This window comes from Miniopterus natalensis, chromosome X (genome assembly GCF_054644295.1).
Source record: "Miniopterus natalensis isolate mMinNat1 chromosome X, mMinNat1.hap1, whole genome shotgun sequence".
Classification (NCBI taxonomy): Eukaryota; Metazoa; Chordata; class Mammalia; order Chiroptera; family Miniopteridae; genus Miniopterus; species Miniopterus natalensis.
This window is the reverse complement of record NC_142103.1, coordinates 73,405,849-73,419,847: the sequence shown is the minus strand read 5'-3', so window position 1 is coordinate 73,419,847 and position 13,999 is coordinate 73,405,849. Positions and strand designations below refer to the sequence as shown.

The following is a 13,999-nucleotide window of genomic DNA, read 5'->3' as shown; positions in this document are numbered from 1 at the left end:
ACATACTGCCTTGTCCCACCTGCAGTTTCTATTGGTTTTGATGCAAAGAGGCCAAGTTAGGAGACCTCATTTGGTCCAGAAAATCCACCCAGAAGAAGAAACATAGGGTCTGCCTGCCTTTCATTTTCTCTTGCCCTGTCCTTTGTAGTTATGAAGTCAGGATGCAGTTACCTGTGTGAAAAGAAAGGAACAGAGTGATATCCTTTGGGCTTGGTCTGGAATGTGTTGCTGAAAACCAGCCTTTCAAGATGGTCCTCCTCAGCATCTTTAGAATTATTCTTCTTTGGGGACTGGTGCTTTTTACAGAACACAGAGTCCAAATGGAAAAGGTAGGGCAACCCTCTACTGCCCTCCTGGCTGAGGCCCCCACCTTTCCCCTGATTCGGGAGCTGCTAGAAGAAGCCCCTGGCAAGCAGCAGAGGAAGCCACAAGTCCTAGGGTATCCCATGAAATACATGCTGGAGTTGTACCAGCGTTCAGCTGACACGCGTGGGCACCCTAGGGAGAACCGCACAATTGGGGCCACAATGGTGAGGCTGGTGAGGCCTTCAGCTAATGTAGCAAGGCCTCTCAGAGGTGAGTTATCATTCCATGCTGTCCTGGAGGGCAGAGAAATCGCGGGAGGGGGGAAGAGTGTAGAGGATCAGTGAGTTTACTGTCAGATTTCATTGCCTGGTAGGCAGATTGTTTTCTCAGGCTTGGTTTTCAAAGAATGGCAAACTTGGGAAAAGCTGGCTCCAATCCTGCTACCCTTTAGGGGCCCAATTTAAGAATGGATTGCCTTCAGGCCTACCTGAGGAATCTCTTCCAGGCCCCAGGGCAACTGAGTGATGTGTCAACTATCTTTCAAAGAAATTCTTACTGCTTGTTATATCACTGAAAACTGTAATTGAGAAATACCCATATACATTCTTGTGGAGGGCTTTTTATATGTTATTCTTAGAAGGCAAAGAGTACAGAAGGCTGAGTTGGGGAAATTTACAAAGCCTCAGAAAAGACAAAAACAAGCTAAAATCTGAGAGTCTGTATACCTGGCTCAGTGAATATCTGCTATTGTACTTAATCCTTAATGACAACTACTATCATTCGCTGTCATGGAGCAATTAGCCTAATTGTTAAAGACAAGAACAACTAAATCAGAGGTTAAATAAGTTGCAAAGGTCACAAGGACAGTGGGTGGCAGAGACAGGATTTGAGCTCGTCTGTTTGATTCTAAGGTCTGTTCATAACTTTTCAAGTGTTTAAATGCTGTACCCCAATATCCTTGTATACCAAGCAGTTTTTTCATTTAGACCATGTAGCCACATTGGGAGTTTGGTACCAAATGTGTTTTGGAATTGCCTTTATTCCCATGATGCTTAATTCTGCTTTAAACATCTTCATTAGACTGTCGCAGGACAGCAGTGGGCTCCTGAAGTGCAGGGCTCTCTAGGGAATGCAAATAGTCATCAACTTCAAGGAAGTCATGGGAACATGATGAGATCAATCTTGGGCCTTTGCTAGTTTCAGAGATGACAACAGACAGAATTTACACTCCTTTCTCCAAGGAAAACAACCAACATATCGTAGCTAACCTTTACTGTGAACTTACCAGGTGCCAGGCATTGGGCAAAATACACACATGGTGTCCTTAATCCTCACCACTGTCATATGAGGTAAGTACTATTAACATTCCCATTTTATAGGTGAATAAACAGACTTAGAGTAACTTACTCAATGTTTATTCAATGTAACACAGCTAGTTAATTGGTAGAGCTGAGTGCGATTTCGGCTCAAATCTTGATTCTACCACACATGGGCTGTATGTCCTCTGGCATTGCCTCTCTGAGCCTTAATTTCTTTGTCTGTAAAATGGGAATAATAACTAGTTTATAAGGTTATTGCAGGTTAAAGAGCTAATGCTAAATAAACAATAGCTATTATCATGATCTTGAGTTCATTTTCAGGCTGCTTACAGCTGTCAGCCTGTACTGAGGTTTGAGGGAGTTTCAGGCTTGGGGGTAAGAAGCTAATCCTCTGTTCTTGTTTACTCTTATGCAGGCCCCCAGCATATACAGACCCTGGACTTTCCTCTGAGGCCAAACCAGGTAGCTTACCAACTAATCAGAGCCACTGTGCTTTACCGCCATCAACTCCACCTAGCTGGCTTCCACCTCTCCTGCCATGTGGAGCCCTGGCTCCAGAAAAGCCAAACCAACCATTTTCCTTCCTCAGGAAGAGGTTCCTCAAAGCCTTCCCTACTATTCAACACTTGGACAGAGATGGATATTACACAACACATTCAGCAAAGGCTCTGGAATCACAAGAGACACAGGGTTCTACGACTCCACTTCATGTGTCAACAGCAAAAAGGTAGTGAGGGTCTTGAGCTACTGTGGCATGGCACTTCATCCTTGGATACTGCCTTCTTGTTACTTTATTTCAATGACACTCATAAAAGTGTTTTGAAGGCCAAACTTCTAACTGGAAGCCTGGAGGAATTTATGGAAAGGGACTCTTCTCTTCTCTTGCGGAGGGCACGGCGAGCAGGCAGTATTGCATCTAAGATTCCTGGCCCCTCCCAGGAACGTGATGGGCCTGAAACTAACCAGTGTTCCCTCCATCATTTCCAAGTCAGTTTCCACCAGCTGGGCTGGGATCACTGGATCATTGCTCCCAGTCTCTATACCCCAAACTACTGTAAAGGAGCCTGCCCTCGGGTACTACGCTATGGTCTCAATTCTCCCAATCACGCCATTATCCAGAACCTTGTCAATGAGCTGGTGAACCAGAGTGTCCCTCAGCCCTCCTGTGTCCCTTATAAGTATGTTCCCATTAGCATCCTTATGGTTGAGGCTAATGGGAGTATCTTATACAAGGAGTATGAGGATATGATTGCCCAGTCCTGCACATGCAGGTGACAGCAAGGTACAGGTAGCTCGGGTTTCCCAAGATATTAGAGTAGGGTTTAAAATAAACAAATATCAATGTTAAAGCTGCAAGGGATCCTCTAGATGATCTATGGGTTCTATTCCTTCCCTTAAGTGTTGTTACTTAAGTCTCTTCCCCTGTTTATGATCTCCTCACATTACAAAATAGTTCTGATACCAAACATCATTATGTTTTGACCACTGGTCAGAGCCCTTAATGCTTGAGTAAGATGTTCCTCTGGATATGTCCTCTATTTTCTTGTCTTTTCATGGTGCCTTTATTAAAGGTCACCAGTCCATTTTGGGTAGAACTTTAAACACTGTCCCACCCAGGCCTGGGGAAGGTGGAATCTTCCTAGTGTCCTCCTTCTGAGGCTCTCCAGAAGATTTTGGGGTGGAGAAAGCAAACTGAGATTTTTATACTCTTCTTCCTTGCCTCCTATATTCTAGAAACTAGTACCTAATCAGAAAGACTGCCTGCCTCTGTGCTTGGATTGCCCTCTAAATCTAAAACTAACTTCTCTCAGATAGATTAGAAAACTTTTAGGCAATAATCTTCATAAAATCTTTTAAGGGAAACAGAAGGGAAGTTCTTCCTATTCTTCCTAAACTATCAGGGTTTTTCCTCTCTGCCTCTGAACCTGGGAAACACATCTGGGATTCCTTCCTATCCTCAGGTGAAGAAAGCAGCCTTTAATAAGACCAATAGGGAAACTTGAATACAAAGTTGTGTGAGACAAAGCCATTTCAAAACTGCCTGCATCTCTGGTGAAGAGAAAGAGGAAAAGAGCTGCCATTACTGATTAGGATTATGTATAGGGGAGTCATTTTAACCTTTTTATGGAACACTAGACTTCACAGGGTATTGTCTTGTTTTATATAACACTTAAATCCCTGTAAATGACTCCATATAGAAAGCTCCTTGGTATCTCAGAGGCTAGGAGTTGGCCTGGTTGTGGGTGGAAGTGGGGGAAGGCTGCAGTTAGCAAGCTTAAAAGGCTGTGGGGGAAGGATGCATTGAGTTGAGGCCTAGGGCTGACTTCATTCTGGGCTTGCCTGTTTGTAAAAGTCAGTTTGGCTCTGAGCATGGGTCTCTGGGGGAGATGGGCTTGCTGTCTTGGGCGGCACGGAGCTCTACCTTGAACTATGTGATGCTTGCAGTGTAACTCTTTTCTCCTCCTGTGCTTTATTGAAGTGATGGGAACTGGGCTGTTACAAATAAATCATTTTGTTGTTAAAGAGAACCTTGAATATTTGGGGGATTGGGAAAGGGTGGTTAGAAGGAATTTATTCCCTTTATTTCCTTTAGCTATGACCAGGAGCTGAACTCTAATCCCCAGGGGTGGGGCTGAAGGCTCCTCTGAAGTTTTGCTCTCTTAAGGCAGCCCTGGATCCCCAAGGGGCCCCTTTGAAGAAGCCTAGTAAGGTCTTTTCCCTGCCCAACTGTTCCTTGACTAGTCTTATGGTCAGTCTCAGTGGGATGGGACTGATTTTGATACGGTGCATGTATTTGCCAAATATAAATCCTTTCTTACCTATCTATTGTAAATTAACTCAATTTATGACTCCCTTCTCAATAATTGTTTCTAGCTAGAATAAATATCTTACACATTTATAAATACGCACATTTTATTATTTTGCCTGAGGAGCTGTTCCATAACATCCTCTTGTCCATCTATCGTCCTTATTATATCTTTGGGAATCAGCTCAGGCATTTCTCTATACCTCCCCCTCTCTCCCATGAAATCCCAGACTCAGGTATGTGTCCTCTACTCTGTGCTCACATAGCACTATTTGCTTTTCTTTAACACACTCCAGTGTAACTTATTTTTGGCAAAAGATGGAGCTCCTTTTGAGAATTTCAACTGTGTTTTTCCCATTTCTATATTACTGGAGCCTGGCACATAGTATGTCCTTGATGGATACAAACATAGGTTCAGTCATGGAATAGTGACACTTTTTTGTGTAAGGGATGCATTCTTCCTGACATGGAATATTTCAATGTTGCCATATTTCATTAGTTTTATATTAGAATATATGTAGCCCAGCCTGGCATGGCTCAGCGGTTGAGCGTCGACCTGGGATCCAGACGATTGGGGTTCGATTCCTGTTCAGGGCACGTGCCCAGGTTGTAGGCTCGATCGATGACTCTCTCATCATTGATGTTTCTATCTCTCTCTCTCCCTCTCCTTTCCTCTCTCTGAAATCAAGATATATTAAAAAAAAAAAAAAGTAATATAAGATATATTTTGGATATAAAGTAACAATTTTTGCCCCATTTCAAAATCATGATTCAAATTACAATAGAATGTGACAGCTGTGTTCTTGAGTAAGGCAGTTTGTGGAATCATATATGCTGCAAGTCAACATGGGAGAGTAAATGTGAGCTTCTAGTCTAGCCATTTCCCCAGCCTACCTGTGGTAGGCACAACTGCATAACAGGCCTGAAAACAGACTGGTCATGGGACCAGATTCTGAGTTCAGCATCTCCATGTTCTTTGAAGTTTTCAGAAAATCATGGTCTCCAAACCTTATGAGTACTGAATACATCTGAAACTTTATTTATGTAGGGCTCAGGGTTAATTGGCCTCATTATTCAGTAAGCCCTGAGTTGTCAGAATTGAAAGCAAACACTGGCAGGATGGGGTCAGTCGTGGATGATGTTATGAATTCTCTTTTCTTTTGAAATACTGCTTTCAGCTCAGCACTTTTTCTCAAGTCTGAAGATTTTTCTCAAATCATCTTCTGGGAGGAAGGAGATATGCTTGCTAGTAGAGGAAGGTGTGTGGATGAGAAGCTGTCTCCTGGGTGGGGAGAAATGGTTATTTGGTCCAGAAAGGAAAATCAGGGAACAAAGTCCACCTTGTCTCAGATCTTTCAGTGAATGGGCCAGAACTTGATTCAATGTATGGGCACAAAAGGAGAGGGCATTTAAAGTTGCTTCTGACCCTGGAGTTCTGTTTGTTGCATTTACCATAGTAATATATTACATCCAATTCTGAGCAAAGTTGGAAAACAAGCTTATTTTCAGTTCCACCAAATACTTGGGTGCCTAATTTTGTAAAAGAAGGTTTCACATGTCTTCAGTTAATTTTCCCAACAGCACTATGAAGTGGAAGGTATTAGCCCCACTTTTTAAAACAATTGATGTATCAATTTGCATACCATAAAGCCACAATTTTAGGTGTTCGATTCGGTGGTTTTTAGTATATTCACACAGTCATGCAAAAATCACTACACTCAATTTTACCACAAAAGAAACCCTATGCCCATTAGCAGTTAATTTCCATTTTCTCACCCCAGCCCCCACCCCTGGCAACCACTAACCTATTTTCTTTTTCTATGGCTTATGAATATTTATTCATATAAGTTGAATCATACAATATTTGTTTTTTTGTGACTGTCTTCAACTTAGCATAATGCTTTCAAGGTTCATCTATGTTGTTCATTCCTCTTTATTGGTGGATAAAATTCAATTGTAGAATAGACCATATTTTATTTATCCATTCATCAGTTGATGGGCATTTGAGTTGTTTCCACTTTTTGGCTATTATGAATAATGCTGGCATGAATGTTCATGTGGAAGTTTTTATGTGAACATATATTTTTTTCTTTTTTTATCTTATATATACCTAGGAGTAGCAATGCTGAGTCATATGGTAACTATGTTTAACACTTTGAGAAACTGTTAAATTGTTTTCCAAAGTGGCTGCACCATCTTGCAACCCAGCAATGTATGAGTGAGGATTCCAGTTTTTCCACATCATCACCAATACTTGTTATTGTCTGTCTTTTTTATTTTAATCAAATTAGTGGAGGTGAAGTGATATTTCATTGCGGTTTTGGTTGCATTTCCCTAATGACTAATGACTGATGATATTGAATATCTTCTTTAGATAAATGTCTATTTAAGTCATTTGCCCAGTTTTTAATTGGGTTGTCTCTTATTGTTTTATAAAAGTACTTTATAGATTCTGGGTGTTAGTCCCTTTATCAAATAAATGGTTTCCAAATATTTTCTGATTCTGTTGGTTTCCCCTTTTTTAAAAAAAATGTTTTTATTGATTCAGAGAGAGGGAGAGGGAGAGAGAGAAATAGCAATGATGAGAGAGTCATTGATCCCAGAACCTGGACATGTGCCCTGACTGGGAATCAAATCATGACCTCCTGGTTCATAGGTGGATGCTCAACCACTGAGCCATGCCAGCCGCTCCTGATGGTTGCCTTTTAATTTTCTGGATTGTGTCCTTTGAAACACAAACATTTTTAATTTGGAAGAAATCCAATTTATCTATTTCTTTTTTTATTGTTCAAAATATTACAGATGTCCCTTTTCCTCCCCATTGACCCCTTCCACCCCCCTCCCCAGTCCCTCACCACACCATTGTTTGTGTCCTTGGGTTATGCATATATGCACAGAAATTCTTAGCCTAATCTCTCCTACCCACCCACCCTCCGCTTCCCTCTGAGATTCGTCAGTCCAACTTATCTATTTTTATCTTTTGTTGCTTATGCTTCTGGTGATATCTAAAAAAAAGGAATATTCCAAAGTCATGAGAATTTACACCTATGTCTTTTTCTAAGAGTTTTTATAGTTTTAGCTGTAACATTTAGGTGTTTAATTCATTTTAGTTAATTTATGTATATGATATGAGGTAATGGTCTAACTTCATTCACTTTTATATAGATATACAGTTGTCACAGCACCTTTCATTGAAAAGACTAATCTTTCCCTATTTAACTGTCTTGGCACCTTTGTCAAAAATTAACCAAGAATGTGCTCTGGATAGTGTGGCTCAGGTGGTTGGGTCACCAGTTTGATTACCAGTTAAGGCACGTGCTTAGGTTGGGGGTTCGGTCCCCAGTTGGGGTGCATATGGGAGGCCAGTGATCAATGTTTCTCTCTCACTTCAAAGTTTCTCTCTCTCTGTTCCTCTCTCTATAAAGTCAATAAAAGTATATATTTTTAAAATTGACCAAAAATATAATTTTTATTTCTAGACTGTTGATTTTGTTCCATTGATCCATAAGTCTGTTTTTATTCCAGGATTTGTTATTCACTTATTTATGAATTCATTGGTTGATTCTTGTATGTGCCCTGACTGGGGATTGAACCTGAAACCTTGGCACATAGGGAGGATACTCTAACCAACTGAGCTACCCGGCCAGGGCTTTGCTGATTTTTTAGGTATAACACCAAAAGCATAATCTAAGAATGAAAAAATGATAAGTTGAACTTTATTAAAATTAAAATTTCTGCTCTGCAAAAGCAGAAATGTTAAGCCACAGACTGGAGGAAAATATTTGAAAAATATATATTAAAGGACTTGTATCTAAAACATACAGCACCAATTGCCGGTAGGAATGCAAAAGTGGTGCAGCTGCTTTGGAAGACAATCTCACAGTTTCTTACAAAGCTGAATATAGTCTCACAATACAGTCCATCAATCATACTTCTTGTTATTTATTTAAATGAGTAGAAACATTATGTTCATAACCCTATACATGAATGTTTACAGCAACTCTATTCATAGTTGCCCAAACTTAGAAACAACCAAGATGCCCTTTAATAGGTAAATGGATAAACAAGTACATGTATACAATGGAATATTATTCAGCAATGAAAAGAAATGAGCTATCAAGTCACAAAAAGATGTAGGGGAATCTTAAATGCATATTGCTAAGTGAAGAAAGCCTACATACTGTGTAATTCTATTCATATGACATTCAGGAACAGGCAAAACTATAGAGACAGTAAAAAGATCAGTGATTGCCACTGGTTCAGAAAGAGGAAAGGAGGGATGAATACATAGAACACGGGATTTTTAGGACTGTAAAACACTTCTGTATGATACTGTAGTGGTAGAATGCATTATGCATTTGTCAATGTACAATTGAAAGGGTGAAGCTCACCCACTGGTCTGATGAGCTGCAATGGCTTTTGGCATGGACCCAGAGGTGGCAGCTTTGGCCTGCAGCACTGGGCCTTGGGCCAGGCCACCTTGCCAGAGTTGGTTGAGTGGCATGGGGCAGCTCTGGTGTAGTCAGGCGATGAGGTGCCCTTCAAGGGGACCATTCTAATGTGGTTTATGTGCTGCTAAGTACAAGCAATGGGGATGTAAAGCCAGTGGTATCCAGCATGCCTCTGGTGAACTTCCTAATGCAGCTGGAGGGTTACACGTCTACAATCCCAGTGCAGTGACTGGGGTTACTACCAGAACCACGCTGACTTTGAGGCCTCAGACCCTCACATAATTTGGCTCCTCTCCCTAGCTGCTCAGAAATTCATCTCATATATAGCCGACAATGCATTACAGCAATGCAAAATGAAGGGGACAGGCTCTGGTAGCTTCAGAAGCAAGAGCAAGGACCGCAAGTGCATTCTAACCATAAAGGACTTGACCCCTCCCCTCTGCGAGTATGGCATCAATGTGAAGAAGCCACACTATTTCACTTTAGCTGCCCAGCCCATATGTACTTGTATGTCTCTTTCTCCCCCACCAGCCTATTTTCATAATTAACTTTATTGTGACCGGCCAAAAAAAAAGTGAACCCTCATGTAAAAAGTGGACTTTAGTTAATCACCATGCATCAATATCGGTTCCTCAATCATAGCAAATGTACCATACTAATGCAAGATGTTAATAATAGGGCAAACTGTGGAGGGGGGAGAGGGAGGAACAGTGGTATATTGGAACTCGGTACTTTCAGTTTTTCTTTAAACTCAAAACTGCTTTAAAAAATAAAGACTATCAAGGCAAAAAAAGCTTTTTCATGGGGCGAGCTCTGAGGCAAGTCAAATAAAAATGAATCATATGAGTAGGAGTTTCCAAAACCTGTCAGGTCAAATTGTGACTATTCTTTGGTAATGGGGTTCTGGGGGGACCCCAAACACTGTCTGTCCCCTCCAGTGACTGCTAGACTACTGATTTTCACAACTGGTGTAGTAGTCAGGCTGCTATTTTTCAAGGCTACTGTGGAGCCATGGAGAGGGGGATTAGAATAGGATGAGTTTAAACACCACAAAGCTCACTATTCTAACAGAGGTTCAGCCATTTTTAAAATAAATGCTTCTTGGATTCCTGCAAGCCTTTGAATAATTCCAGAGTTCTGAAAAAAGTTGATTTTGATCGTTTTTTGCAAGTGTTCTTATTGGTTTTATTGAGTGGGTTTTTGGACGTCCTTGCTCCATGATTCTTAAAGTGCTCTTCTATTAGCCCCATTTCACTGTGACTTGCCCCAGAGATCCATAGCTCCATTTCTTTTCTACTCATTCACTTGTTCAACAGATATAAATGGAGATCCCCAGATAACAGACTGCTTCTTATCATCCTATAAAGTTTTAAACAGACCTAGAAACTAAGGTGTTTATATACTTACATACATATCTGCATACATGCACATATGCCCCCTCTGTGTTATATATCTATCCATCCATCCATTTATCCATCCATCTATCCATATGCAATTTCATTTATAAGTAGAGTTCATTGCTAGAGTTCATTTGCAAGTAGAACTCATGTGAAGAAAGAAGATTGTGTCCTCACACAGTGTACTATTACCTAATCAAATACTTTTATCACTTTCTCATCTTTTTGTATTTGAGTGTTTTTATGTTCAACAAGCAGAAAGCTGACCTTGAACCTAGTGTTTTATCTGGTTCTGGGAGTGCCAACAAAAAAATATATCAGAGAAAGCAAGATGGGAGGGGGTTTGGATCAGAGAGGCAGAGGCAAAGGGATTTCTACACACCACAAATGTATGAAATAATTGAACAATGTCTGTTGGACAGGAGGAGTAATCTCAAGAGTGAGTGTGGAGGGATGGGCTACACTAACTGTACTACTCTTCAGTTCAGCTGATATCTGCCAGGGTTCTTTTCTGGCACTATCTACATATTATACCTTAGTGGAATCATGCCATGTTTTGCTGCTGTTACCACTGCTGGCACCTCAGCCGGTAAGTCTGATAGAACTTCACAGTGCTAAGCATTAGATCGAGTGTACTTTCTCCTTTTTTGCAGATCCTTACCTACCCAACTGAAGACACTATTGCTTTCAACCAGTAAGCAAGGCTATGGCAAAACCATAAGATAGCACGGGTCCCCCAATCATCTCCAGGTGGCTAGGATGACTCCATTCTAGAGAATCCTTCACGGCAACTTGTGGTTGCCTGCACTTGGACCAAATACTGCAAGTGAGAGCTTTGCTTCACCCTCTGCCTATTCACAGCTAAATTGCCAAATGCCAGGATTCCCAGGGTCCAGATGATGCCCTGCTTTGCCTTTTTAGGGATGGTTGCTATGTAGTCAAAAACTTTGGGGCTGACAACATGGAGAGGGTAGACATAAAAGCATGAAGGGAGATAAAGCCACTTGTGCTAAGCAATTCATTTGCTGTGCATTGTTCCTGCATTAATGGACCTAAATAACTCCTGACATTATTGATTTTGGGGGCTATCATATTTTATTGTACCTTACTGGAATGATATGTGCTTTATATTGGGCTGGGAATAATATGGGAATAAGAGGAAAGATCAAACAATTGGTCCCTATTTGTCTACGTCCATTGAGCCCTAGAACCATCCTGCTTATTAGTAGCAATAAGATCCCATCAGGACAGTGTTGTAATTAATAGAAGATGGCTCTGACCCTGGATAGTTCAGTGTAACAACGTGGACAATTTTTTTTCTCTCCATACCACCCCTCCACCCAAAACACACACATGTCCATTGATCTGTCAATAGCTGGGCAGCACAGAGAGAAGAAGGGTTGTGTTCCTATGGAAATTCCCGAGACCTATGCACTTAACATTAGCCCACAAATTTTCCCTTTCACAGGAATGCAGAGGCCCTCTGTCATAGTCAATATTTCTCTGCCTTTCAAATCATACTCCCAATGAGATGACTGCCCCCCCCCACAGGGCACACACACTGTTTTCTCACTTTCCACATTTCCTTGTAAGCCAGGAGTGAGTAAATTATTAGGAAAGGCCCTGTATGTGACTTCCCTAGCCCTTACTGTGCCCTTCCAGTCCTGTAGTCCAAAACTCTCTGTGTTATCCAGCTAAGGGTGTTTGTCAGGTGGAGAAAGAGCCTCATGAGCCCTTCCAGATCTTTGCCACTAACTACCCACCTCCCCAGAGCTCTAGAAGGAACCAAAACTTCTGACACATAGTTTTCAGACTACAGAACTGTGAGAGAATAAATTTCTGTTGTTTTAAGCTACACAGTTTGTGGCAATTTGTTATGGCAGCCCTAATAATCTAATATATTAGGTGAGCATAAAAGTTAGCATTATTGTTTTCTTGGTTTGTTAACTCCTATTTTTCTATATCATTCAAAAGATAATTATATAAAAATAACTATAAATCTACATTAATTGGAACACAGCATATAAAGATGTAATTTGTGATGATAACAACATAAAGGGGTAAGGATATAGCTGTATAGAACACAGATCCCATGTAATATTGAAGTTAAGTTGGTATTAATTCAAACTAGAGTGTTATAAATTTAAGATGTTAATTGTAGTCCCTAGGCTAACTAAGAAAATAACTTTAAAATGTGCATGAAAGGAAATGAAAGCAGATAAAACAGTTCTTTATAAAAAAATCAGTTAAACACAAAAGAAGACAGCATAGAGGAAATGAGGAACAAAAATTATAAAGTATATAGAAAACAGCAAATTGTAATCACTTTAAATGTAAATAAATTACACTCTCCAATTAAAGGCAGAGATTGGAAGAATGGATAAAGGAAACATGATCCAACTGTATATTGTTTACAAGAGATATACTTTAAATCCAAAAGAAAAAATAGATTGAAAGTGAAAAAGTCAAAATCACTATTCTGTGTAAATAGTAACCAAGAGAGAGAGCCAAGACCACTATAATGATATCAGAAAAAATAAACTTCAAGTCAAAACTTGTTATAAGAGACAAAGAAGGACATTATATATTGATAAAAAAGGTTAATCCACCAAGAAGATGTGAAAATTATATACTCACTTAAAAATAGTTCTAAAATAATAGTTGGAGACTTCAATACCATACTTTTAATTATGTATAGAACAACTAAAAAGAAGGTCAATAAATAAAGAATTTTTTTATTCTCTATTTAACAGTGTTCTGTATATGTGCATATATAGGATGTCCTTCCAAAATGTATACACACACTTTAAATAATTATAAAGGCAGTGTTTATTAAAATACATTTCATTTTCAAAATTGAGCTATCAGCTGTTAAAGTGTGTATTACATTTTGGGGGGACACCCTGTACATAGAACACTTCACTTAACAATAGCTAAATAATTATTCTTCTCAAGTACACATGGAGTATTCTCCAGGATAGATTGTATTTTAGTTAACAAAACAAGTGTCAATAAATTTTAAAAGACTCAAATCATGCAAAATATCTTCTCCAACCACAATGGAATGAAAGTAGAAATCATTAACAGAAGGAAAATGGAAAATTGATGAATATGTTACACTTAATCAATGCACACCTAAACAATTAATGGGCAAAAGAAGAAATTGCAAGAGGAATTAGATAATACTTAGAGATAAATAAAAAGGAAAAGACAGCATATGATAACCTATGGGGGCTTTTTCGGGAAAATGGCGGCACTGTGAGAAGCAGCAGAGCGCCCCCGCTCCCAGCCATGGACTCAATTTACTCCTAAAATCCTACGTAACCAGCTTGAAAAAAACAGAGAAATATACCTGAGTGGGGAGCACTGAAGAAACATCACGGAGTCTGGTAAGAGAGGGGGGCAGAGGAAGGGGGAGTCCCCCTGAAGCCTGTGCTGGGCTCCAAGTCCGGAGGCCTGGAGGCTGCAAAGCTTCCTCCCCTCAGGAGTGTGGACAGCACCCAAAAGCGGGGATCCCACACCCGGAGCAGAGAGGGGAAGGAGCGCCCCGCGCACAGAGCAGAGGGACCCAGGGGAGCGGTGAATCCCGGAGTGGATGGCGCCTTCCTAGGAAACAAAGCCTCTAGTGATGGCTGCAACAGGCGTCTGGTGCTCGGGGTGCCAACCATAGGGAAGGCTGTCCCAAAGTTTGTGGCACCCAAGTGGTAAGGGACCAGAGGA

General features: G+C 40.5%; 1 protein-coding gene across 1 annotated transcript; it reads left to right on the top strand.

Moving 5' to 3' along the window:
• The first annotated feature begins 230 nt into the window (after positions 1 to 230).
• BMP15 (bone morphogenetic protein 15) lies at positions 231 to 2,900 on the top strand. Its single transcript, XM_016218522.2, has 2 exons — positions 231 to 576; positions 2,041 to 2,900. The coding sequence occupies exons 1-2, from the start codon at positions 249 to 251 to the stop codon at positions 2,898 to 2,900; spliced, it is 1,188 nt and encodes a 395-aa protein (XP_016074008.1). The 5' UTR covers positions 231 to 248.
• Positions 2,901 to 13,999: the final 11,099 nt, after the last annotated feature.

Excerpts from the sequence above, each read along its gene's own strand:
- BMP15 (XM_016218522.2), top strand. The coding sequence starts at position 249 with ATGGTCCTCCTCAGCATCTTTAGAATTATTCTTCTTTGGGGACTGGTG. Across the intron at positions 577-2,040 it reads TGTAGCAAGGCCTCTCAGAG|GCCCCCAGCATATACAGACC; the intron begins GTGAGTTATCAT and ends ACTCTTATGCAG.